Source organism: Bidens hawaiensis, unplaced genomic scaffold (genome assembly GCF_021521415.1).
Source record: "Bidens hawaiensis isolate Kalapana, Puna unplaced genomic scaffold, B.hawaiensis_p1.1 tig00002186_1, whole genome shotgun sequence".
NCBI classification, from domain to species: Eukaryota; Viridiplantae; Streptophyta; class Magnoliopsida; order Asterales; family Asteraceae; genus Bidens; species Bidens hawaiensis.
In genome coordinates this window covers 3,147,804-3,175,024 of record NW_027491117.1, presented here as the reverse complement: position 1 = coordinate 3,175,024, position 27,221 = coordinate 3,147,804, and the positions used below count along the sequence as shown (strand labels likewise).

General features: G+C 38.1%; 2 protein-coding genes across 2 annotated transcripts; both read left to right on the top strand.

The window, feature by feature from the left end:
• The first annotated feature begins 3,274 nt into the window (after positions 1 to 3,274).
• LOC143610358 (uncharacterized) lies at positions 3,275 to 4,882 on the top strand. Its single transcript, XM_077084863.1, has 2 exons — positions 3,275 to 3,591; positions 3,745 to 4,882. Exons 1-2 carry the CDS (start codon positions 3,275 to 3,277, stop codon positions 4,880 to 4,882), a joined length of 1,455 nt encoding a protein of 484 aa, XP_076940978.1.
• A 2,107-nt stretch (positions 4,883 to 6,989) lies between these two features.
• On the top strand, positions 6,990 to 7,586 carry LOC143610347 (uncharacterized). The gene is made up of 2 exons (XM_077084854.1): positions 6,990 to 7,235; positions 7,329 to 7,586. The coding sequence occupies exons 1-2, from the start codon at positions 6,990 to 6,992 to the stop codon at positions 7,584 to 7,586; spliced, it is 504 nt and encodes a 167-aa protein (XP_076940969.1).
• Positions 7,587 to 27,221: the final 19,635 nt, after the last annotated feature.

Below are 27,221 nucleotides of genomic sequence, written 5' to 3'. Positions count from 1 at the left end.
CGAGTGTCCTCGACAAAAGAGCCCTAACTTGGTGGGTGCAAGAAAAATCCACCCGTGGTGCTGATGTAGTGCAACATCGTGAAAATACCCCATCTAATTTTGGCTAAAAATGTCAATTCTGAAAGTTAAAGGACTGAAAATGAAAAATTTGGGTTTTGAGACCTATCGCGCTACGCGATGGTCTCCTGACTAACTCCGTCGCGCTACGCGACAGAGAATCACCCAGTTCAAGAAGAAGGGGGCGCCCCGCTACGCGACGGCCAAACCTAACTGGTCCATCGCGCTATGCGATGACTAGGTTAAGTAACCCGGGACACGTGGCCAACCTCGTGTCAACACGTGGCAGCTTCTGATTAATTGCGGCGTCGCGCTACGCGATGGTCTGCAAAACTTTCCTATAAAAGGGCAGCTACGGGTTCAAGCCAATGCATCTCATTTTCACCATCATTTCACACACTTAACCTAGGTAATCGTGCCAAGGGTGTTCTAGGGTATCGAGGGCTATTTTCGTGAAGAAACGAGGTGTCATTACACTGTTTAACGAGCTGCTGATCTTGTAACGAAGTACAAGCTGAATTGCTGCTGATTTCTTAAGTTCTTAAGTTTCGTCAAGCCAATTAAGGTAGGATTAAGGTTAAGTTACTTTACTAGTTACTTTAAAAATCTAGTTACAACTTAGTTAAGAGTATAGTCGTTAAACTGTTAATATTTTCCAAATAATGTTTTATAAAACAAAGACGTTGCTTCCACGTGAAGTAATGTTATCAAAACTATTATTTTGACGGGCATGTAGTAACTGGAAGGGGGGTATCATTAGTAGACTCTTCTTGCCTAAGAAAAGCAATTCATACAAATCCCAATCAACCGCGGGACCCGTTTGCTTACCTGGAGAAGTTTGCCAACGTGATATCCTTTATAAGGCCAAAGCGTGCTATTCCAAACGTCATATGTAAATTCAAAGTATTTTCATAAAACGACTATAACTATACTAAGGTTAGGTCAGACCTAAGAGTTTGCTGATCAGACCTCGAGTCTGCTGAACTGAATCATACTTCAAGTCTGCTGATCAGACCTCGAGTCTGCTGAAACTGAAACAGACTTAAAGTCTGCTAAATAATACCAACTAGGTACTTATGCATACCTATCATGAATATAGGTTAATAGCATACTGAAGCCAAAGAGGTTGATATTTCCTACTGATAATATAAGGTGAACACGTTAACCTTTTATTATCTAAACTGTTTTTACTCTTGTAATAGACTGGTTGTTTATTACAAAGAGTCTGATAAATGTTTGCATGAGATATAATCTCTAAAATCGTTATAATACAAAATAGATAATAAAAAGCAACTCAGACCAAATACACATGTGTCTGGATCCAAACATAACTGATAATTGGCATACAAAACCAAGTCAGTCATAACCAGTTCTCCATAAGGGTTACATAGCCTAGGGGAAGGTTGTCTCCGAACAGGGGCTATATACTTGGGGAACCTTTGAATTGTATGTGTAGGGCAGTGGTACAAATCCCGGGAATGGACAGGCATTCCTACTGAGATTGTGAACAGAAAACTATGTTTGTATTTAACGACTGTTATAAATGTTTTATCGAGTCAACGTTTCACCAGAATATAGCTGACGTGTTTTTCCCACCCTTGCAGGTAACTAGATGATAATAGATGATATACAAGGATTTGAGTCAAAGAAGATCGCTCGAGATGGCTCGTTTTTGAATATTACAAATCCTTATATTATAAATATCACGGTTTTGTAAAACTGAAACTCGGGTGTTTAATTCCCGAGTAGTTTTGATAATATAAATTAATATTTTAATATTTAAAGACTTCTGCTAAAATGAACCCATTACTCTAATATATTTACAAAACAGGTACCAACTGATGGTCACACTCCTAGGCCCTGAAACGGGGTCTGACATGTTGGTATCAGAGCCATCGGTTTCAGTGAATTAGGCATTAAAAATTTGTACCTAAGCTTTAACCATTTATCTGATAAGTAGGGATAAGTTATGATTGGTAGTCTGCCTAACCTTAAGTTATTATATATGCAGATGTCTTACACTAACTACTACGGACAAAAACGTCGGCTCGCAAGGCGATCTAATCTTGCCCCCTATGCTGAGCCGTCTAACCGAGTTAGCACAAACTTTGGTCCTAGGTGGCCAATTGTTTCGGTAAATCCGACTGAACCGGTTCACGTGAACCCGGCTGATCTGAATCCGATGAATCCAAACCAGCTACACCCTGTTGATCAAATCGATCCTTACTTGGCTTACGGAAGCCAACCAATTTATGCTCCGAGAAGTCCAGAAATGCCAATCGAAATATCCAGCGACACTTCCGAAAGTGTTCCAATGACCGGTACCCCGAACTATTATCCATATGATCTGGAAGTTCAAAGTAGAGTCAAACAAGAAACCAGTTCTGAATCCTCGAGTTGGATGAACGTTCATTCCAACCACAGTTTATGGCATTTTGGATCACCCCCACCAGGTGCTCAAACTTTAGCTGAACCAAGTCAAAAATCGGTTTATTATTCTGATAATCCTAATTTTCCACCGTTTCACGGACCTGTACCAATCATAACTGAACAAGCAAACGAGATACGAGAAGAAGCCCGCCTGATTGAAGAATTTTATACAACCAACCTTCCTGATGAGGAAATGTAGACTTATATAGCTAATCCTCACCTGTATCCGAGAGAAAACGCTTATATTTTTCCTTCGGCATCCGCACCGGTAGGGTATCTCAACCCGCCCAACTCGGTGATGGATGAATTAAGAACAAAAGGATCACGAAGAAAAAGATGGGCGATAGGATCATAAAAAAATGTGATAAGATGAAGAAGATGGTTAAGAAATGGGCTAAAGATTAGGATTATATAACTACTGTTGTTGTATTTTTATCTTTTGTAATATTATGAATAAAAGTTTGCGTGTTGTGTTTTAAATTCATGTATTCATATAATTTACAGAATGTCTGAACAACGAGAAACCCGAGTCAGTCAAGGGAGTCAAGCTGATAAAGCGAAGACCCCTGAAAATAATAATTCACTGCCTGAAGAATACATTGGAGGAATTCGTGATATAATAAAAGAAACAGTTTCTTTGTTAATCAAAGAAGCTGTGACTCCTTTAATAAAAATTGTTCAAGACCACACCGCGAATTCATAAAGTTTGGCTAGGTCAAAATCAAGATCAATTAAACAACCAAATCAGAGCATATCCGTTTATTCTAAACCAAAAGATTCAAAAAGGATGAGAGATGATATAACAACAGAACCGAAAGATAAGGGATACGAGAGTTCTACTGCTGAGTATGAGCCAAGACAAACAAAGAAATGGAAAGTCAATACGGGATGTACGTTTAAGGACTTTCAAGTATACCAACCGAAAGAATTCTATGGGGATAAGGGCGCGATTGTTACTCTTCGTTGGCTCAAGGAAATGGAGTCAATAATTATTATCAGTAAGTGTACCGAAGAGGAAAGTATCCAGTACTCGTCCCAGATGTTTAAGGGAGAGGCGCTGGAATGGTGGAATACATTGATAGACGTGAAAGGAAGAAGTAATTTGTATAATCTTGAATGGAAAACTTTTAACGAACTGATCAAACAAAGATTCTGCCTTATCCACGAGGTTAATCAGATTTAAACCAAACTTTGGAACCACAAGGTCATTGGCACCAATATCAAGGAATACAACACTAAATTCCTTGAGTACTGCAGGCTTGTTCCACATCTTGTTACTCCCGAATATAACAAGGTGACTCGATATATTTATGGTTTGCCAAAGGAAGTCCGTGATCATGTGAGATCACACATGCCTGCAACGACCGAGTCTGCTATTGAGCTGGCTGGATATTTGATGGATAGTATGATTAGAAATCGAGAGGAAGAAAGGAAGATGGTGACTGAGAAGAAACGTGAAGTTGATGAGAAAAGAAAGTTTGAAAAAGGGAAGGGGAGGTCCGCTGCATTTAACCGACCAATGTGTAAAAACTGTGGTAAGCGACATGACGGGAGGTGTTTGAAGCCTACACCGAAAGTTGATGTTCGCAAGTTTGATCAGTATTCAACTTGCAACTTTTGTAAACGACCGGGACACAAGGAGGAGGGTTGTAGGAAGAAATTAATCGTCTGTTTTGATTGTGGTGGGAAAGGGCACTTTAGTGCGGAATGCACTAAGAGGAAACCGGCAGTTGGAGGCGCTAGTGGTAGTGGTGCTAGGAATGAAGCCAAAAGGGGAAATGCCCGTGCATTCATGCTTAACACTCAGAAGGCGGGAGAATTACCAGACGTGATTACTGGTACGTTTCCTATTAATAATGTTTATGCTAGGGTTTTATTTGACTCCGGAGCTAATCAAAGTTTCATAGATTATAAGTTTTGTAGTCTATTGAATGAACCTCTAGCTAAACTGAATAATCAATATGAAGTAGAAACGGCTAATGGAAACTTAATCCGAATATCTGAGGTATTAAATAGTTATATTATCTTAGCTGGATATGAAATGCCCGTGCAATTGTTACCAATGGAGTTAGCTGGATTTGATGTTATTTTAGGGATGCACTGGTTAGCCGCCAACCAAGCCCGAATACTATGTAATGAAAAGGTTATTGAAATTCTAACTCCAAATAATGAAATGATGCAAATAGCTGGTGATAAAGAATCTGGTAAGATAGGAATCATTTCAAAAATAAAAGCTAGTCATTGTTTGGGAAAAGGTTGCTTAGCATTCATGGCTTATGTAACCAAGGAGCCCGAGCCTAAGACACTAGAAGAGGTCCCAATTGTCACTGAATTCAAGGATGTATTTTTTGACGAGTTACCAGGAATTCCGCCCGATCGAGAAGTTGAATTTTGAATCGACTTAGTTCCGGGAACAACTCTAATTGCTAAATCACCTTATCGATTAGCACCAACTGAAATGAAAGAGCTGAAAAAGCAGTTGGACGAGTTATTGGTAAAAGGATTTATACGACCAAGTTCTTCACCCTAGGGAGCTCCAATATTGTTTATTAAGAAGAAAGACGGATCAATGAGGATATGTATTGACTATCGAGAATTGAATAAAGTAACGATCAAAAATCGATACCCACTCCCAAGAATAGATGATCTCTTCGACCAGCTACAAGGGGCTAGTTGTTTTTCCAAGATTGATCTAAGATCCGGTTATCATCAATTGAAAGTTCAAGAATAAGACATATCCAAGACAGCATTCAGGACCCGATACGGACATTATGAGTTCACTGTTATGCCTTTTGGACTTACTAATGCTCCGGCAGCTTTTATGGATATGATGAATCGAGTGCAAACCTTACTTGGATAAGTTTGTTATTGTCTTTAATGATAACATTCTTATCTATTCCAAGACGAAAGAAGAACACCAAGCTCATTTGAAAACCATACTCGAAACATTAAGGAAAGACAAGCTTTATGCCAAATTCTCAACATGCGAATTCTGGTTATCTAAAGTACAATTTCTTGGGCATATTGTTAATGAAAAGGGCATTCAAGTTGATCCAGCAAAAATTGAAGCAATTTCTAAATGGGAGAAACCCAAGACCCCGACACAAGTAAGAAGTTTTCTGGGGTTAGCAGGTTATTATTGAAGGTTTATCCAGAATTTCTCAAGGATAGCGGTTCCATTAACTTCACTAACTCGGAAGTCTGTGAAATTTGAATGGGGACCGAAGCATGAAGAGGCATTTGAAACTCTTAAACAGAAACTAACAAATGCACCTGTCTTAGCTTGCCTGAAGGACAAGATAACTTCATTGTATATTGTGATGCTTCACATACAGGAATGGGATGTGTTTTGATGCAAGGGAAGAAAGTAATTGCTTATGCTTCACGACAGTTAAAAGTTCATGAAAAGAATTACACTACACATGATCTTGAACTTGGAGCTATAATTTTGGCGTTAAAGTTATGGCGACACTATTTATATGGTGTAAAGTTTACAGTTTATATTGATCACAAAAGTCTGAAGCACATATTTGATCAGAAAGAATTGAACATGAGACAGAGGCGATGGATGGAGACGTTGAATGATTATGATTGTGAGATAGTTTACCATGAAGGTAAAGCTAATGTGGTAGCTGATGCTTTAAGTAGAAAAGAGCACGAAAAGCCAAAAAGAGTATGAGCTTTGAGGTTAGAACTCAAAATTGATCTATTAACTGAAATCAAGGAAGCTCCGAAGTTGGCACTAGAAGAAAATAATATAAAGGCTGAAAAAGAAAATGGAACAATAGATCAATTAGTCAAAGGTGACGATGATATACTCAGATTAGGGAAAAGAATCTGGGTACCAATGGTAGGAAGCTTGCGGGAGAAGATATTGGAAGAAGCTCACAAATCTAAGTATATGATGCATCCGGGAAGTGATAAGATGTATCATAATCTCAAGGATGATTATTGGTGGATCGGAATGAAGAAAGAAATTGCTCTGTGTGTGGCAAAATGCTTAACATGTTCAAAGGTCAAGGCCGAGCATCAAAAGCCTTACCCAACCTGAGATCCCGATATGGAAATGGGACATGATTACCATGGATTTTATTATGAAATTACCTAAGACGTCAAGACAAAATGATGCTATCTGGGTCATTGTTGATAGACTAACCAAATCTACCCATTTCATTCCAATTCAAGAAACATATAGCATGGATAAATTGGCGCAACTATATGTGGAAAACATTGTATCATTGCATGGTGTGCCATTGTCAATAATATCTGATAGAGATAGTCGTTTCACTTCCAACTTCTGGAGAAGTTTTCAAAAAGCGATGGGTACGCGGTTAAATTTGAGTACTGCTTATCACCCACAGACAGATGGACAAAGTGAGAGAACAATTCATACATTGGAAGATATGCTTCGTGCTTGTGTTATAGATCTAAGTGGAAGCTAGGATACTCACCTAGCGTTGATGGAATTTTCGTATAACAATAGCTATCACACAAGTATACAAATGGCTCCATATGAAGCACTATACGGACGGAAATGTAGAACACCTGTATGTTGGTCTGAAATTGGTGATAATCAGTTATCAGGTCCCGAGGTTGTTCAACGAACAACTGACCAAGTAATCTATATCCGAGAAAGATTGAAAGCAGCACGTGACATACAGAAGAGTTATGCTGATGTAAGACGAAAACCGTTAGAATTCAAAGAAGAAGACAAAGTGTTGCTCAAAGTATCACATTGGAAAGGAGTGGTTCGTTTTGGAAAGAAAGGGAAGTTAAGTCCGCTTTTTGTTGGACCATTTAAAATTGTTGAAAGAATAGGTCATGTAGCTTATCGACTTAAGTTACCTGAAGAAATGCAAGGAATTCATGATGTATTTCACTTATCGAATCTACGGAAATGTTTAGCTGATGAGACACTTGCTATGCCTATAAAAGATGTACAAGTGAATGAGAAACTCAAGTCTGTAAAGGAGCCGATACAGACTGAAGACAGGCAAACCAAGTTTTTAAAACCCAAAAGGTTGAAATTGGTAAAAGTAAGATGGAATTCCCAACGTGGTCTGGAATTCACTTGGGAACTTGAGTCCGAGATGAAATGAAAGTATCCACATCTCTTTGCATAAATATCGAGGACGAGATTTTTCTAAAGGTGGGGAGGATGTAACATCGTGAAAATACCCCATCTAATTTTGGCTAAAAATGTCAATTATGAAAGTTAAAGGAATGGAAATGAAAATTTTGGGTTTTGAGACCCATCGCGCTACGCGATGGTCTCCTGACTAACTCCGTCGCGCTACGTGACAGAGAATCACACAGTTCAAGAAAAAGGGGGGTTCCGCGCTACGCGACGGCCAAACCTAACTGGTCCATCGCGCTACGCGATGACTAGGTTAAGTAACCCGGGACACATGGCCAACCACGTGTCAACACGTGGCAGCTTCTGATTAATTGCGGTGTCGCGCTACGCGACGGCCTTGGGGAAAAGGCCATCGCGCTACGCGATGGTCTGCAAAACTCGCCTATAAAAGGGCAGCTACAGGTTCAAGTCAATGCATCTCATTTTCACCTTCATTTCACACACTTAACCTAGGTAATCTTGCCAAGGGAGTTCTAGGGTGTCGAGGGCTGTTTTCGTGAAGAAACGAGGTGTCGTTATACTGTTTAACGAGCTGTTGATCTTGTAATGAAGTACATGCTGAATTGCTACTGATTTCTTAAGTTCTTAAGTTCTGTCAAGCCGATTAAGGTAGGATTAAGGTTAAGTTACTTTACTAGTTACTTTAAAATCTAGTTACAACTTAGTTAAGAGTATAGTCGTTAAACTGTTAATATTTTCCAAATATTGTTTTATAAAACAAAGACGTGGCTTCCATGTGAAGTATTGTTATCAAAACTATTATTTTGACGGGCATGTAGTAACTGGAAGGGGGTATCATTATTAGACTCTTCTTGCCTAAGGAAAGCAATTCATACAAATCCCAATCAACTGCGGGACCCGTTTGCTTACCTGGAGAAGTTTGCCAACGTGATATCCTTTATTAGGCCAAAGTGTGCTATTGCAAACGTCATATGTAAATTCAAAGTATTTTCATAAAACGACTTTAAATATACTATGGTTAGGTCAGACCTAAGAGTCTGCTGATCAGACCTTGAGTCTGCTGAACTGAATCAGACTTCAAGTCTGCTGATCAGACCTCGAGTTTGCTGAAATTGAAACAGACTTAAAGTCTGCTAAATAATACCAACTAGGTACTTATGCATACCTATGATGAATATAGGTTAATAGCATACTAAAGTCTAGGAGGTTGATATATCCTACTGATAATATAAGGTGAACACGTTAACCTTTTACTGTCTAAACTGATTTTACTCTTGTAATAGGCTGGTTTTTTTATTACAAAGAGTCTGATAAATGTTTGCATGAGATATAATCTTTAAAATCATTATAATAAAAAATAGATAATAAAAAGCAACTCAGACCAAATACAAATGTGTCTGGATCCAAACATAACTGATAATTGGCATACAAAACCAAGTCAGTCATAACCAGTTCTCCATAAGGGTTACATAGCCTAGGGGAAGGTTGTCTCCGAAAAGGGGCTATGTACTCGGGGAACCTTTGAATTGTGTGTGTAGGGCAGTGGTACAAATCTCTGGAATTGACAGGCATTCCTGCTGAGATTGTGAAAAGAAAACTATGTTTGTTTTTAACGACTGTTATAAATGTTTTATCGAGTCAACGTTTCACCAGCATATAGCTGACGTGTTTTTCCTACCCTTGCAGGTAACTAGATGATAATAGATGATATACAAGGATTGAAGTCATAGAAGATCGCTCGAGATGGCTCGTTTTTGAATATTACAAATCCTTGTATTATAAATATCACGGTTTTGTAAACCTGAAACTCGGGTGTTTAATTCCCGAGTAGTTTTGATAATGTAAATTAATATTTTAATATTTAAAGACTTCTACTAAAATGAACCCGCTACTCTGATATATTTACAAAACAGGTACCAACTGATGGTCACACTCCTAGGCCCTGAAACGGGGTGTGACATGTAGACATGGCCTTGCCATGGGATGAACTTAAGGAAATCATGACTGCTGAAGTTTGTCCACCCAATGAACTTATGAACCTGGTAGTCGAATTTTGGAACCTCAAACAAGAGGGTGGTGATAACGTTACCTACACCGCTTGCTTCAACGAGCTTAGCATTCTAGTGCCAAATCTTGTCACTCCTCTCTCTCGTGGGATTAGCAAGTATATTCGGGGTCTACCAAGGCAAATCCAAGATGCAGTTCAAAGTAGTGCTCCTAAGACTCTTCGCGAGGCTATTGTTCTTGCTACCTCCTTGTCTGACAACCATGTTAAGGCAGGAACCCTCAAAATCAGCAATAAGGCTACTGAGAAAAGCGAGGCCGAACCTTCCAAAGAGGTCAAGGCCGAAGCCACACCCAAGCCAAACCGCTACAACAACAACAACAACAACAACAACAACAACAACAACAACAACAACAACAACAACAACCACTCCAAGAAGCAAAAGCAAAACTATGCCTTAACCAAACCAAACCCACCACAACTCCAATACCCACAAACCAAAACCCAAATCCAAAACCTTCAAACCCCCCCTCCAAAGAAACCTTACCACGGTCCTCACCCATTTTGCCAAATCTGCCAACGACACCATCAGCTCGGCATCCCTTGCCATCAATGCACCCATTGTGGCCGTTTCGGACACCTGCTAGGTGCACGTTTTGAATTCATGCGTACCCAACCAACCCTCACCAAACCACCCCGTACTCCTCACACCTTCAACCAAAACCGTATCTTAACTCAAGCTCAACCTATTGCTCAAGCTTACCCTACCCCTCGAGCCTATTTCAATTGTGGAGATCTCGGTCATTTCTGCAATGCGTGTCCTCGACTCGCATATCAGGTCCAAATGGTCGCTCAGCCGGTGTGTCCTGCTCAAGCCTATTAAGTTCCAGCTTATCAACCCCCAGCTCCGCATATCATGGAAAATCAAGTTATTCAACCGGTTCAAGCCAACCAATCCTTAACTTCTCAAGCTGCACCAGCCGTCCCCAATGCTCATGGGAGGGCATTTGTGATCAATGCAAATCAAGCTCAACATAACAACGATGTGGTGAACGGTACGTTATTGGTTAATAACGTCTATGCATTCATTTTATTTGATACCGATGCCGATATGAGTTTTGTGTCGTTCAATTTTGAGCCTATGCTTTCTTCGTCTCGTTCTACGCTCGAAAATTCTTTCACGGTTGAAGTCGCAAACGGTAAAACCATCTCGATTAATTCAGTGATTTGTGGTTGCACCTTAATCTCAACGACTATGATTTCTCCATCGACCTCATTCCTATGCAACTCGGGAGTTTCGATATCATAGTATGCATGGATTGGTTAGCTCAACACCGTGCCGAAATCGTATGTTTTGAAAAGTATATTCGGATTCCTCTTGATGGCGATCGGATTTTGCGTATTTTTGGTGAAAAGCCTTGCAAAGGGCTCAAACTTATGTCTTGTACCAAGACCTAAAAATAATTCCTTAAAAAGTATGTGGCCTTCCTTGCCAACGTTGTGGAAAAGACACCAGAAAAGAAGACAGCCAAAACATTCCTGTGGTTCGCGATTTTCCCAAATTTTTCCCTGACGACGTTTCTAGTTTACCTCCTACTCGTGAAGTGGAATTTCGTATTGATCTCGTCCCAATGCGAATCCTGTTGCCAAAGCTCCCTATCGTCTCGCACCTACGGAAATGCAAGAACTGTTGAGTCAACTCCAAGAACTCTCTAGCAAGGGTTTCATTCGCCCAAGTTCGTCACCTTGTGGCGCACATGTTCTTTTCGTTAAAAAGAAGGACGGTTCCTTTCGAATGTGTATTGACTATCGTGAACTCAACAAACTCACTATTAAGAACCATTACCCTTTGCCTAGAATTGACGACCTTTTTGATCAACTTTAAGGCACATCTTGCTTTTCAAAAATTGATCTTCGTTTGATGATCACCAATTACGCGTTCATGAGGATGATATACCAAAAACCGCCTTTCGAACTCGCTACGGTCATTACGATTTATGGTCATGCCTTTCGGCTTGACCAATGCACTTGCGATATTTATGGATCTCATGAAACGCGTATGCAAGCCTTATCTTGATAAGTTTATGATCGTGTTTATTGACGACATTCTCATTTACTCAAATCTAAAGTTGAGCATGAAAAGCATCTGCATGATATCCTCGAATTATTGAAGAAAGAGCAACTTTTTGCCAAGTTTTCAAGTGTGAGGTCTGGTTAAACGAAGACCAATTCCTTGGTCACATCGTTAACGAAAAAGGCAATCATGTTGATCCCGTTAAAATCTAAGCTGCTAAAAACTGGAAGACTCCGACTTCACCCACGGAAGTTCGATCTTTTCTTGGTTTTGCCGGTTTTTACCTTCGTTTCATTTTGAACTTTTTCAAGATTGCTTTGCCTCTCACTGCCTTAACTCATAAGTTAGACCTTATGAGTGGGGGGCTAAGCAAGATGAAGCCTTCCAAACCTTAAATGGTATGCTTTGCGACGCTCCTATCCTAGCCCTTCCCAAAGGAAACGAGGATTTTGTTGTCTATTGTGATGCCTCGAATCAAGGTCTCGGATGCGTTCTCATGCAACGAGGCAAAGTTATCGCCTATGCGTCATGACAACTTAAGGTTCATGAGAAGAATTATACGGCACACGACCTTGAGCTTGGTGCTGTTGTATTCGTGTTGAAAATATGGAGGCACTATTTGTATGGAACGAAATATGTGGTATTCACCGACCACAAGAGCCTCCAACTCGAACTCGAAACCAAGCGTGACGGTTTGCTTTACTTTTTTAATATTCTTTGGATCCCAGATCGTGACAATCTTTGCACAATTATCATGGACGAAGCTCACAAGTCACGATATTCTGTCCACCCCGGTGCAGATAAAATGTACTTCGACCTTCGAACTACTTTTTAGTGGTCCGACATGAAGAAAGATATCGCTACCTACGTTGGGAAATGTCTGAAATGTGCCAAAGTAAAGGCCGAGCATCAAAAGCCTTCTGGTTTGCTCATGCAGCCTATTATTCCAATTTGAAAGTGGGAGAACATTGTGATGGACTTCGACACAAAACTTCCAACCACAAAAAGGCAGCATGATAGCATTTGGGTAGTCGTCAATCGATTAACCAAGTCAGCCCATTTCATTCCCATTCGAGAGAAACTTCCAATCAATCAGCTCGCTCAAATCTATGTCAATGAGATTGTTTATCGCCATGGTATACCTTTGAGTATCATATCTGATTGTGATGGTCTCTTTGTGTCTCACTTCTAGAAATCGCTTCAAACCGCTTTGGGAACCCGCCTAGATCTTAGCACTGCTTATCATCCTCAAATGGATGGTCAATCGGAATGAACCATTCAAATGTCACACCCCAACCTAAGGCAGAAATGTCGGGGCATGATCCGATTGCTCATAGCTCGAAGATATTATCATAATATAAAAGTGACAATAACTAATTAATTATTTTTTTTCAATTATAAACACAATATCCAAATACAACAAACAATTTAAATAAATAAATATAATCCCAAATAAGATTAACTTGATTATATCCTAAGGTCTTGTCTACATGTCCAAACTCCAATCTTCAATACAAGCAACCTGCATATGCATAAAAAATGGAGTTTTGTCAACATAAAGTTGAGTGAGAATATCACCAGTTTTGACACAACAATATAAATAAGCATAACGTGATAAGCGCGGTAAATATAATCAAACCATAAACAAGTATCTAGACCGTTGCCAAGCGAATCGCGCGTTGGTCACTGACATGAGCACCCACTATATGAATGATTGAATAGTAATCCCAACATACAAATGAATGAATAGTAACACAAGTAAGCAAGTAACACGTAGGTTTTGATTAAATCACTCACAATTACACGTATGCATTTGTTTGAATATACATATAGTATGAAATACGAATAGATACGCATATGTCCCCAGAACGTTTGAAAACAGTGTATAAAAAGGGGAATGATAAACTCACCTGATCAATAAGGCAAACAGGAATGATTATGACAAGAAAGCGATAATCACACTATTTGAGAATTACCAACAAGAATCCTGATTAAATAATATTATGAGTGAATTATAAATGATATAATACGTATAATGAATTTAGAATTTCGATATGATTTGAGTTATATTTGTGATTGGGTACGTTATGGATTGAAAAATTTCTCCCTAAGGATTATTGTTATTATTCAATTATAAGAATCATTGTTTGTCATAAAAATCGGGTTTACGAATAATTAATTTAAATAAATATGAGTTGAGATCTACTATAATAATAAACGTTTAAATATATAATTCTTGTAAAATTTATATGTTAGAATCTTTAACGAAACCCAATTTATATAATTATCATAAAAATATAAGTAATACGTTTAACACGTTTAATACATTTATTATAGTTTTGTGTACAAAGAATTATATATATATATATATGTATATATATACATATGAAAACTTGTAATGAAATTAATGACACGAAACGTTTAACCTTATGGTGTCGGTTAAATAAAATAGTGTTTATTTAATATTTAAAATTAATTATAATATATTATATATATAAACAATTAATACAAGTTAAAAAATAAGAAATAAAAATTACTAAAAAAATTCGGCTGGCCGGGACTCGAACCCGCGGCAGTGGCCGGCTCAAGGTTTAACACACACACCCTAGCCAACTGTGTTAGGGTGTCAGTTGGTTAAGATTCGTAAACGGATTATTATATACAGAACTAATAAAAACAAAATTTGATCATAAACCCTAGATTATGAAATTGATACATCCGTTAAGTGTTCGTTGAATTAATGTTAGGGTTAATGTGAAACATACTGAGACGAACTTCAACATATAATTTATTACATAAATCGTTGATTAAATACGGATCAATTGCGAGTTAATAGGGTCGGAAAAGATGGCGACGAACACGGTATCACCAGACAATGTTAATCCAATTAACCATGGGGCTTCAGTTGGCGCTAGTTGTAGCATTGTGTAGACGCGAGTAATTTAATTATAATCAATCCGAAGTTATATAATTGGTTTTAGGTCAAGTCGGTTTATCAAAATATATCAATACACATTATCTTGATCTTGTTTCCTAATTGCTGCCGTCGGTTAAGCCGAATATGGTAAGAACAATCACAAACACGATTCAATTCCCAGTTTAGAACGACAATTGTGGCACAAGTTAACTAAATGTGTCGCGGGTATGGTTAAACGGGTATGGATCACGGGTTTTTGGATCAGGGACCAAAAGATTAAATAATATGTAAAACTTGCAGTTTAGTCCGTGGAGATTTGAGATGGAAACAACAAAGGATTTTAGTTTAGTTTTGGGTTAAAAATGTATATTTTCCAAAGTTAAATATATATTAAATAAATATAATAAACAAATATAAATTGTATAATCATTACTCGATAAACGCGATACTTTTCATTGTTAAAATTTCCCGAACATAAAACGAGTTGGGTAACAAATATAAATTCGTACGTGGAAAGCCCGAGTTGTTACAGTCTCCCCTACTTTAGGGAATTTTGTCCCCAAATTAAGGAAAACCACAACATCATCATCTTGAAAACAAATAAGCTTTTTAAGAAAATATCATAACATAGAACTTCCAATAACCAAAGCAACGCTTCAAATGGCAATCCGATAAGGGCACTTATATATAGGATGTACCAGCGGCGTATCCACCATGTCCTTATCATCTAATCATTTATACCGTTACCCAAACTACCTTAGGTCCTAAGTTATGACACACAATTTTACGTATTATGATTTCTATGCGAGGACTTGAATAATTATGTTTCAGACCATAATTACTCTTATTGTCGGATGGTCCACATAACTCGTTTCATCATGTGGGTTATAAAACATTTAAAATCCTCATTTTGAAAGAAACAAACATTTTGATAATTTGAAATTCAAAAGATGATAAACGTTCGAGTTTGATTAATAAAACCATTTAATCCTTAGTATATCTTTTGATTATTAAGAGTAAAACTTTGAAGATCGAAAGAAAATGGACTTCTTGAGACAGACGCTATAATGATTTATGATGGATAGAAATAAGATAATAAGGTAAGAGTTCAAAAACCTAACAGATTATAAAAGGATCGCCATTCATATGGTGAAACGTGCAACATAGTTCAATTTAAAATCACTCAATGTCACAAACTACCAAAGAGGCGATACGATGCAAAAACGAATAAGATGAGATAGTCTTAAAATGGAAATAAAGGAATAAAAACTTCAAAGTCTTCAAGATCTTCAGTTAAGGTTGACTTGATTTCCTCGACTTGGAGCACTTGAGATACTTGGATCTATGATGACTTGAGCAGTAGCGGTAGATGGATTTGGGATAGCTTGGATAGGTTGAACATGAACAGCTTGCATAAGTGGTGTCACACTCCGACTTAGGGCCTAGGCGTATGACCAATAGTTGGTACCTGTTTTGTAAATATATCAGAGTTACGTTCTTTTAGCCGAAGTCTTTTAAATAAAATATTATATTGAAATCTCGGGAATTGAATACCCGTTTTGATATTTCAAATACATGTGAGTTAAAATATGATTCTTTACATTATTTAAAATATCTGAGCCATCAGATCACCTCTAATGGCTATGTATCCAAATCTTCTAATCTGTCTTGCTTGCCTGTCCTAACCTTTACCGTTTTCCTGAAATGAGGGAAAAATACGTCAGCTATGTGCTGGTGAATAACACTGACTCAATAAAATGTTTTAATAATTTGCCATAACCTAATAATATTCATAATTACCTTCGTTATGATACAACACCAATAGTGTTTAACGACTCAGTGGGTCTTATTCCCATCTCATCGGAACTAAAAATACCCATAGACCACATAATCGGACTTCACTCTTCCTAGAGACAGTCACTTGCCTCATGGTCATGTCTGTAGTGTGCCCACTATAGATATGTAAGGATCCAGACACATGTATTTTAGCCTGAATGATTAGTACTACCTTGTATCAAAACGTTTTGGAGGATTTGAACCAACCCTCATGCAAATTTCTTCTTTCATAAGAAATATCTTTATAATATAAAGAACAACGTTTCATCTATAATCTTATCTTATGAAAGCTTATATTTCACTTACTTATTTGATCAAGGTATAGACTATACCCACGACTAGGGCTTAAGCCATATATAATAAAATAATTGGGCAGAACACCTACCTTGCATAACTTTATCTACGAAATGCTTAAACTTCACGTGGGCAGCACTCCTACTTGCACGTACTTCTAGACAACGAGCGTGTAGGGAATGACGGGATTTTGGCATGAAAACTGAGGTAAAGTGTGTGTGATGTGATGGAGACTTCATCCCCATGGCAGCCTATTTATTGCCAGAAACAGTGCGTCTTCGCGTCGCGTGAAGGATTCATCGTGTTGCGCGAAGGACAAGTGTAGCCGCAATTTATATTATATTCCTTCGCGTCGCGCGAAGGATACATTGCGTTGAGCGAAGTTTCTCAATAGGCTTGGTGAGTCAGCCGCTAGACCTGCCACGTGTCGACATGTCAGCACCAGATGAGGTTACTTCAAGCTTCTTCGCGTCGCGCGAAGTTGCCTTACCTGGTTTCTTCGCGTCGCGCGATGATGCTAAATTTTTATTTTCAGTCCCCGGGTCTTTTGTAGCTTGTCACATCTTGATCATAGTTCAAAAATACTAAAGTGGTCCTTATGCGGCGATGCGAGCATGCGAAGTGCAAAGTGCACCACATTATGCCACATTACGCCCATCGCCCGAGTCCGAGTCCGTGTGCGTGCACGTGCGCGTGTCGGCTAGGACTAGTGAAAGTGGTTAGCCATACAAGAACATTACCATGGAAAATTCCTTCCTTATAAAGTGATTTCATTTCTTTCCCACTTTCCATGTGGGATGGAGTTTCCTTACTTATTTCCTTAACATAAAAATTCCTTCATTTCTTTATCTTATTGTCCCCATTACTTTTCTCATAAATATTTTTGGTCCTTCATCTTTATAATTTTGTCAAATTTGTACCGAATTTTGTGGATGTTATATCCTCCCCACCTTGAAATGAATCTCGTCCTCGAGATTTTCTAAAACAGATGTGGATATTTCTTCTCATTTCCGATTCTAACTCCCAAGTAAATTCTGGTCCTCTTTGGGAGTTCCATCTAACTTTAACTAACTTTAGCTTCCGCCGTTTAAGTTTCTTAACTTGGAAATCTTCAACTTGTAGAGGTTGTTCAACAAATTTTAGATTTTCGTTGATTTCAACATCCTTTAAAGGCATAGCTAAAGTTTCATTAGCCAGACACTTGCATAAGTTAGAAACATGAAATATCATGTATGCCTTTCATTTCTTAAGCGATAAGCTACAGTACTAGGGGTGTTCTTCGGGTTCGTTTTTCGGGTCGGGTTATTCGGGTTTCAAAGTTTTAAATCTTAACCCAAAACCCAACCCAAATCTCTCACGGGTTTTTCGGGTTTGAGTAATCCGGGTTTGGGTTTTTTCGGGTTGGGTTAATCGGGTTTCGAGTATCTTAGAAAATAAAACAAAAAAAATTTAAAAAACTTCAAAGCTAAAATGAAAACAACATGTTCTTCTTTGCTTGTAACGCTGATAAAGTTACAAAACAATTCAAAAGAAGAGTAAAACTAAGTAACTAACTCGAACCATAATCGCCTTCAATCAGACGTAATTTGGTTGTTCGATTATGGTTGCTATTAGTAATAAATGGAAAACATAAATTAGCAATAAATAATCGATCCATAATAGTTGGAATGACAACAGTCAATTAGAATCAGATTTTGATAAATTTAGTGACTGAGACTAAGCCTATTATACCTAAAAATATATATAATTTCAAAACTATAAGTTTATTCTGGTTTTTCGGGTTGACCTGAAACTTATAAATCAGACCCGAGAACCAACCTGAATTACTTCGATTCGGGTTCGGGTTAGTCTCTTCTCGGGTTCGGTTGTGTCGGGTCGGTTTAGTTCGGTTTCGGGTACGGATTTTTTCGGGTTGGGTTTCGGGTTTCAGGTAAAAGTGACAGCCCTATACAGTACCTATTCGTTCTAACACTTCAAATGGTCCTACAAAACATGGACTTAATTTTCCTTTCTTGCCGAATCATACAACACCTTTCCATGGTGAAACCTTTAACAAAACTTTATCGCCTACTTGAAATTCTAATGGCTTACGGCGAACGTTAGCATAATTCTTTTGTTGATCTCTTGCCGTTTTAAGTTGTTCAAGGATTTGCAATATCTTATCCATGGTTTCTTGGACTATCTCAAGTCCAGCCATTTAATTATCTCCAGTTTCAGACCAACATACCAGAGTTCTTCATTTCCGTCCATACAATGCTTCAAATGGTGCAGCCTGAATACTCATGTGATAACTATTCTTATACGAGAAGTCCATCAAAGAAAGATGATCATTCCAACTTCCTCCTAAATCAATCACACAAGCTCAAAGCATATATTCAAGCGTTTGAATTGTTCTTTATGAATAAATTATTTCTAATCTAATAAAGTTTAACTGTCAATACAAAATGAATTTTCGGGTCTGTTACTAATCTTTACATCTCATATGATGTAATCAGTCAACAGTTCAGAGTATCATTAGTAATTGTAAATTGCTAAACACAGGGATCAGTTGTGTTTAATTATTTACCTTACTTTTTGGATTCCAAACATTTACTGATATTATTTCTTGGATTCAGTCTTCCATTTTCCATCCCGATCATTGCTTTTCCTTATATTTCGATAGTACCTTTGTACTTTTTCTTAATCATATTTGATATGCTATCAATCATATATTTTTGAGTTCTTTTGATCAACTATAACTGATGTCCTATCAGCTGTATTTTCTTACATATCTTATGCTTTGGTAGGAATTTCTTTTAATCATATACTATCCTTGTATATCTTCACATCTCATGACATTAAATTTATCTTTTCCTTTCTTGTTTTCCTTCGAGATGATAAACACGATATCAGTTCTTAGTGTCGAAAAACCTTTTCAAATTTAGGTACTCGATTATCTTTCTTTAAAGATAACGAATATGAGTATTCTCGTATATTGACACAATCTATATGCTAAAATTTCTCGTTCAACCACGAGTTACAATTATACATAAGAGTTTAACTAATTTATCAGATATACCATTGATATGATCATGCTTGTTCTTTTTCCTTGATTGTTGTCAGATATCTTTGATTTTCTTCAAACACTAATGTTTTATCATATATCGTTCTTAATAAACCATTCGTTTAAGGCAATCTTGTCTTAAAGTGGACTGTTTTTCCACATATGAAACTTATTTCTAGTTTCTTTCTACATTCTTTGTGTGTACTGCTTTATTGCAATATACATACTTATCTATTTCTTTTTGTCGGTACTTTAAGGCATATTTCCTTCCACAAGTTTTATAAACACTCTTGGGAGTATCTTTTCTATTTTTCTCACAATCTTTCTTAATTCTATATTTCTTTCTGTTCCTCTTAATTTCTAATCATGTCGTTAATTAAATACCTGGCTATTTCCATGGCCGGTTCCATAAGTTTGTAACCTATTGAACTTTACCAAGTTTCTTAGTATCTCATATATATATATATATATATATATATATATATATATAGTTACCTTATTATATTTCGGAGTAACTAGATGTACCTTTGTTATGATACAACGCCAATAGTGTTTAACGACTCAGTAGGTATCAATCCAATCTCATCAGAACTAAATATAAACATAGACCACATAATCGGACTTCACTCGCCCTAGAGACAGTCACTAGCCTCATGGTCATGTCTGTAGTGTGCCACTACAGATATGTAAGGATCTAGACACATGTATTTTAGCATGAGTGTTTAGTACTACCTTGTATCAAAACGTTTTAGAGGATTTGAACTAACCCTCATGAAAATACTTTCATAACTGTTTACATTTAGATACCAGTCCAAAGTTTACAAGAGTAAATATCTTTTCAAATATCACATAGACGTATTCACGTCAAAAACATATTCATACTTATAAAAAGGTTAATCGTATTCACCTTCTGTTGAATATTTCCCACTGACAAATATCCGATCTTTATCTCGAACATATTGTACGAGAATAACATCCTATAAATAACTAGATCTATGATCTAGCTTTAGACCTTTAGTCTATTTGCATAACCCTTACCTTGATATTCATTTCATTTTGTAAAACATTTGAATGATTCGTTTCTTCATCATGAAGAAACATATATATCAAATTTCTTCTTTCATAAGAAATATCTTTATAATATAAAGAACAACGTTTCATCTATAATCTTATCTTATGAAAGCTTATATTTCACTTACTTATTTGATCAAGGTATAGACTATACCCCAGACTATACCCAAGTCTGCTGAGGACTCCTTGTACTTTATCGATACCATCATGGAGCATGTTGGGGAGTTTTTCAGTGAGATAAGTGGAGGATCTGCCACTAACACTCAGATTCTCGATAGGGAGATTTCGGAGGTTGAGATGGTTGCCATGACCACTCAGTCAATGGATGATGACACCGAGTCACACGCCCTTGAGTCTGAGGTGTCTGCTGGGATCGTACGAGACGATCCGATGGACTGACCTTCCGTCGAGAGTCCTCCTCCTTCCTTAGAGCTTAAGGATTTGCCCGCCCATATGGAGTGTGCGTTTTTGGACGAGGAGAGGAAGCTGCCGGTTATTATTGCATCTGCTTTGACGGAGGTTGAGAAAGAGAGATTGTTGAGGGTGCTTCGAGAGCACAAGGAGGCCATTGGATGGAAGATTATCGACATTAAGGGTATCAACCCTTCGTTCTGCACTTATAAAATTCTCATGGAGGATAATTTTAGATCTTTCGTTCAGTCGCAGCGACAGCTTAATCCGAAGATGCAGGAGGTCGTGAAGAAGGAGATTATCAAACTCCTTGATGCGGGGATCAATTTTCCCATTTCTGATAGTTCGTGGGTTAGTCCAGTCCAAGTGGTTCCTAAAAAGGGTGGCATGACTGTCATCACCAATGAGAGGAACGAGCTCATTCCCACTAGGACTGTGACCGGTTGGAGAGTCTGCATTGACTACCGCAGACTGAATGATGCCACGAGGAAAGACCACTTTCCTTTACCTTTCATTAATCAGATGTTGGAGTGTTTGGCAGGTTAGCAGTACTACTGCTACTTGGATGGTTTCTTCGGGTACTTTCAGATTCCGATTGCTACCGATGACCAGGAGAAAACCACGTTTACCTGCCCATACGGAACGTTTGCCTATAGACGTATGCCGTTCGGACTGTGTAACGCTCCAGCCACATTTCAGATGTGCATTGTGGCTCTATTTCATGACATGATCGAGGACTCCATGGAGGTGTTCATGGATGATTTTTCTGATTTTGGGAGCTCTTTTGATCAGTGTCTCTCCAACCTTGAGAAGATGTCGGCCCGATGCGTTGACACCAACCTAGTCCTTAACTAGGAGAAGTGTCACTTCATGGTACGTGAGGTGTGACATTTGAGCCAAAACAAGGTACACCTCAGTACGTATTTACCGATTAAGCAAATAAACGCCTTTTGCGTAACAAACGAACGATTAACCGAACGGGTCGGGTTATGACCCAGATATCTCGGGGGGCCATTTATAAGTGATATACGATCTATACAAGCTAAAATATTAGAAATATGGTCTTAGTTTGATAGCAAACAAGTTAAACGAAAACATACTCGTTTAACCACCCGCTATAGATTTAAACGCGAAAGATAGTTACAAACCAAGCATTGTATCATCCGTTAAGCCGAAAAAGACTTACCAAACACTTATTTGAAATGTTTTAAGCGATCCGTGAAAATATTTTTGATTTTTACAAACATATAGTATGTTTTTATAATTTTACACAAAACTAGCCGAAAAACACTTGTTTTCGCGTTGTTTAACGCACCCGATAAGTTTTTCGCGCCAAAAACCGAACCCGAACTAAATTTGGACCGGGATTTTCGTATTTGGGCTTGAGAAATCAGAAACTTGGGCCAAAATGGGCCCAAAGTGGGCCCATGATGGTCCGATCGCAGCCGCCACCCCCCCTTTGTTTATTCTTTCACATTTAAACTAGGTTCAAGCCATTTTTAACATCATTTCTTGGAAAACTCTGGACACCACTTCTGTTTCAACCAGAAAACTTCCAAAACCCTAAGGTAAGAGCTTAAATAAGTAGCTTTTGAACTTGTTTAAACTTGTTTAATACCATAAAAACATGTCTTGATTACTAAAAATCATTCCTAACCGTGTAAAAATCCTAAAAATGGTCCATAAACATGTTTTGATCATACACATGGTAAGGAACCTGTTTTGATAGTTTTTTTGGCCATAAACACGGATTAAAGGGTTGAAACGATGTTTTTACGGTTCAAAAGTTCGTTTTTGTGCATTAGCCGAAACCCTAAGTTAAGGGCTGTTATGTTGATGAAATATTGCTTGTTTTGTGATATAGGACTTGTACCTAGCTTTCTTAGATACACAAGAACCTGAAAACTTGATTAAAAGGTCGGAAACGAGCCAAACCCGCTAAGGTAATGCCGAAACACTCGCTTACGGGCTATTTAGGTTAAGGTTGTGATGTGCATATTTTTAGGACTTGAAATTTTTCAGGGACATCAGGGATCATGTTAGTGAGTCCCTGTTTAAATTTGGTAATTTTTCGACCATCCGAGAATATTTGGCAAATTTATTACCGAATTGGGACATTTATTTGGGAAAAATAGCAAAAATACTTCAAAAATTATGATATTTTTCTGGGAACTCAGATTTGATGTATTTTGATTACATATGAATTTTGGGATTATTTGGAGAAGTTTAAATGTGTTTTGTTTATTTGCGTTCGTGTGAATTTTTATAGCCGAATTTGGGCCGAAAAGAATATTGCACGACCATTTTACATTCTGGAATTGATACAGGTTGTTTTGGGACATGATTTGAGTATTCAGGAATTTTTGGTGAATTTTTGGAAATTGTTTGGGGTAAACGGACGATTTTCAGGCGAAATATAGCTGATAAAATGAATTTTTATAAATTAATAAATCAGTAAATAAATTCCAGAAATACTTTTATTAAAATCTAAATATTTTAATTGATAATTGGTTAAATTTTCATAAATTAATGATTAACGGTTAATTAATTATGCTAATCCGAATATTAAACAAATTTAGTTCTTACAACAACCGGCAAGTTCGCGACTAGTGAACCTGTGGCAAAATCAAAAACCAAGAGGGATCAAAAATCATATTTTTGGAATAATTAAGTAAAAACGAACTTTTCTATGAAAAACCTGGACAATCCGGATGGATTGTGCGCGTTTTTTCTTAAATCAAACTGTATAAACGGAAACGGGCCCCGTGGCTAATCCGGGACCCCAGTATGTGATCATTCTTTATAATTTAATCATTTTATTAACCAATGCATTTACTCAAGCTTATTTTCCCATAAGTGTTTTCTGAACGCGTAAACGAGCAACTTGGCCCAGCTGGGAAATCGGGAGTCTGAGCCAAGTTCGGTTTTAAGTATTAGACATTGAACAACATCACAACCTAAGCCTATTGCCACTTTCTGGGCGTTCCAGCTACACCCAGATTAGTTATACAGCCCAGTTTAGTATTGAGATTATAATAATATTAAAATATTAATATTATTATAATATTGATTATAGGAACTACTGATAGCGGACCGAACAAACCACGAGCCGATACAGTTATGATTATCGACTAAACCGTGAGTTTCATGACCACACTTTTAAACTGTTTTACGAACTTTTGGGGTGAAAAGCATGTTTGATTACATATACATACCTGAAACATGTATTGATGTGAATTATCTAAGTGCTAACACACGAAAGTCCCCACGATCACAGTGTTTAACTTCGAGCCGGTGGCTTGTGAATAGTACTATTGGTTTGACAAACCCAAACGGAATCGGCCTGGTTGCCGTGTCACATAGCGCCGTTTGCACATGACCATATTTATACAAACAGGCTATGTAGTGTTAGACATAGCTACCGTGGCATGTTGTGGGCGGAAGGGGAGCCACCGTGGTTGATTGAGCGTGGGAAATGGAGGCACGCAGCACGAACAGTCCAGGCTTCACTGTAGCTTAGCATAATTACATCACATACATCATTTACATACATACATACTTATTTCATGATTACAAGTGTTGACTTGTGAACACTCATTACTGATTTCTTGAAACTCGTGAAACTCACCAACTCTAGTAGTTGACACGTTTTGAACTGCTTTTCAGGTGTACCTAAATCGGAGTAATTTGATGATCTGATACTTACCTGAAGTGTGTGGTTGATACTATGTGAATAGAGGCAAGGATGTTAGTAATAAGAATGTATAGTTAATGAACTAGTTTTGTTTATATCACCTAGACTGGAAAACAACGATAGAACAAAGAAATGTAATATATTGTAAATTAGTTTGTAATGTTTCTTTATAAACAATGTGTTGATATCAGAGGTGTCTGTTACATTCCCGTTTTACGCTTCCGCATTATGCTAGTCGGGGTGTGACACGAGGGCATCGTTTTGGGGAATCGTATTTCGAGTGCGGGGATAGAGGTCGACCGTGCGAAGGTCGAGACCATTTCTAATCTTCCCCCACCCACTTCTATGAGATCCATCCAGAGTTTTCTAGGTCACAATGGGTTCTATCGCCAGTTCATTAAAGATTTTTCTAAGATCGCGAGACCCATGACCAAACTTCTGGATAAGGATGCCCCGTTTGTGTTTTCTGAGCAGTGTATCGAGGCGTTTGATCTTTTAAAAGACAAACTCGGTAACGCCCTGATCATGATTGCTCCCGACTGGTCGCTTCCCTTTGAGTTGATGTGTGATGCGAGCGAATTCATAGTCGGAGCGGTTTTGGACAGCGGAAGGATAAACACTTCCATCTGATTTACTATACTAGCCGGACCTTGAATGGTGCACAGGAGAGTTACACCACCAACGAGAAAGAGCTTTTAGCTGTGGTGCTTGCGTTCGATAAATTCAGGTCCTATCTAGTTCTGTCCAAGACGATTGTGTACACGGATCATTCTGCTATTCGTTATCTCTTTAGCAAACAGGATGCTAAGCCGCGTCTTATCCGATGGATCCTGTTGCTTCAAGAGTTTGATATTGAAATTCGTGATAAAAAGGGGGCCGAGAATGTAGCGGCCGATCATCTTTCGCGTCTTGAGGGAGCTGAGTTAGGAGAGCCGGGGGTCAGGATTAATGACCACTTTCTGACAGAGAGTCTCATGTTTGTTCTAGCTCAGGATGAGGGTTTTCCATGGTTCGCCGACTTCGCGAACTATCTTGCGAACGGGTACTACCCGAAGATGTCTTACCAGCAAAAGAAGAAATTCTTTACTGATGTTAAGTTTTACCTTTGGGACGACCCGTATCTTTTTCGTATAGGTGCTGACCAGTTGATCAGGAGGTGCGTAGACGTTAAGGAGGGATGGCAGATTCTGAGCCATTGCCATGTTGGACTGACAGAAGGTCACCACGGTGCGAGTTTGACAGCGAAGAAGGTATTTGATTGCGGTTTTATTGGCCTTCAATCTTTAAGGATGCGCACGCATTTGTGAGGAGTTGTGATCATTGCCAACGTGTCGGCAACATCTCATCGCGAAATGAAATGCCCCAAAATGCTATTCAGGTTTGTGAGGTTTTCGATGTTTTGGGCATTGATTTCATGGGGCTGTTTCCATCCTCGCGTGGGAACAAGTACATACTCATGGTGGTTGATTATGTTTCGAAGTGGATCGAGGCAAAGGCCATACCCACAAATGATGCCCGAGTTGTAGTCAGTGAAGGAACCTGAATACGGATCTAGATCTTGATAACAACGATACACATGTTGATTAATATACGATTAAGCTGGAATACGTTATGGAGATGACAAAAGTAACGAGAGAGAATGATCACTGAACTGAAAACTTACATTAATGAATAATTTACAGACTATATATAGGGGATGACCACATTCGTTAACTTAATAGTTAACGAATGTGTCATTCATTACATTAAACCATACGAATGAACTCTTCATTCGTTAATACATTTAACATATAACGAATAGCCCTCATTCGTTATCTCATTCGTTAAATAGGGTTAACGAATGAGCTTACAATTAGACGAATGTGTTACATTCGTTACAGGGTAACGAATGTAACATTACATTAGAGCGAATGGCTCATTTAGCCATATTTACATTAAGACCCCTATACTTTATACTAAATACATTAATGCCCTGATAAAGACTGAGACGTACAAAACGTGTATCAACAAACTCCCCCTCGTCTCTAGCTCTTTATCATACTTTAGCGTTGAAACATCTTTGTCTTCCAATCAACGCAGCTATGAATCTTGTATGCGTAACAGACACAAACAACCCTCTGAAATTGCATTGCAAGATCATAATCCTTTACATTAGCGAATCTGATCTGACTTGTGAACAACGCGTCGTTGTCTGACTCAGATAGATTGACCAGCCGCATTGGATCAATTACACGTAACGTCTTCGTGTGTGACCCCTGGCCATAAACAATAACTGCTTCACCTGTACGATT

Excerpts from the sequence above, each read along its gene's own strand:
- LOC143610358 (XM_077084863.1), top strand. The coding sequence starts at position 3,275 with ATGAGAGATGATATAACAACAGAACCGAAAGATAAGGGATACGAGAGT. Across the intron at positions 3,592-3,744 it reads GTGAAAGGAAGAAGTAATTT|GCTTGTTCCACATCTTGTTA; the intron begins GTATAATCTTGA and ends TGAGTACTGCAG.
- LOC143610347 (XM_077084854.1), top strand. The coding sequence starts at position 6,990 with ATGGCTCCATATGAAGCACTATACGGACGGAAATGTAGAACACCTGTA. Across the intron at positions 7,236-7,328 it reads TATCACATTGGAAAGGAGTG|TTACCTGAAGAAATGCAAGG; the intron begins GTTCGTTTTGGA and ends TATCGACTTAAG.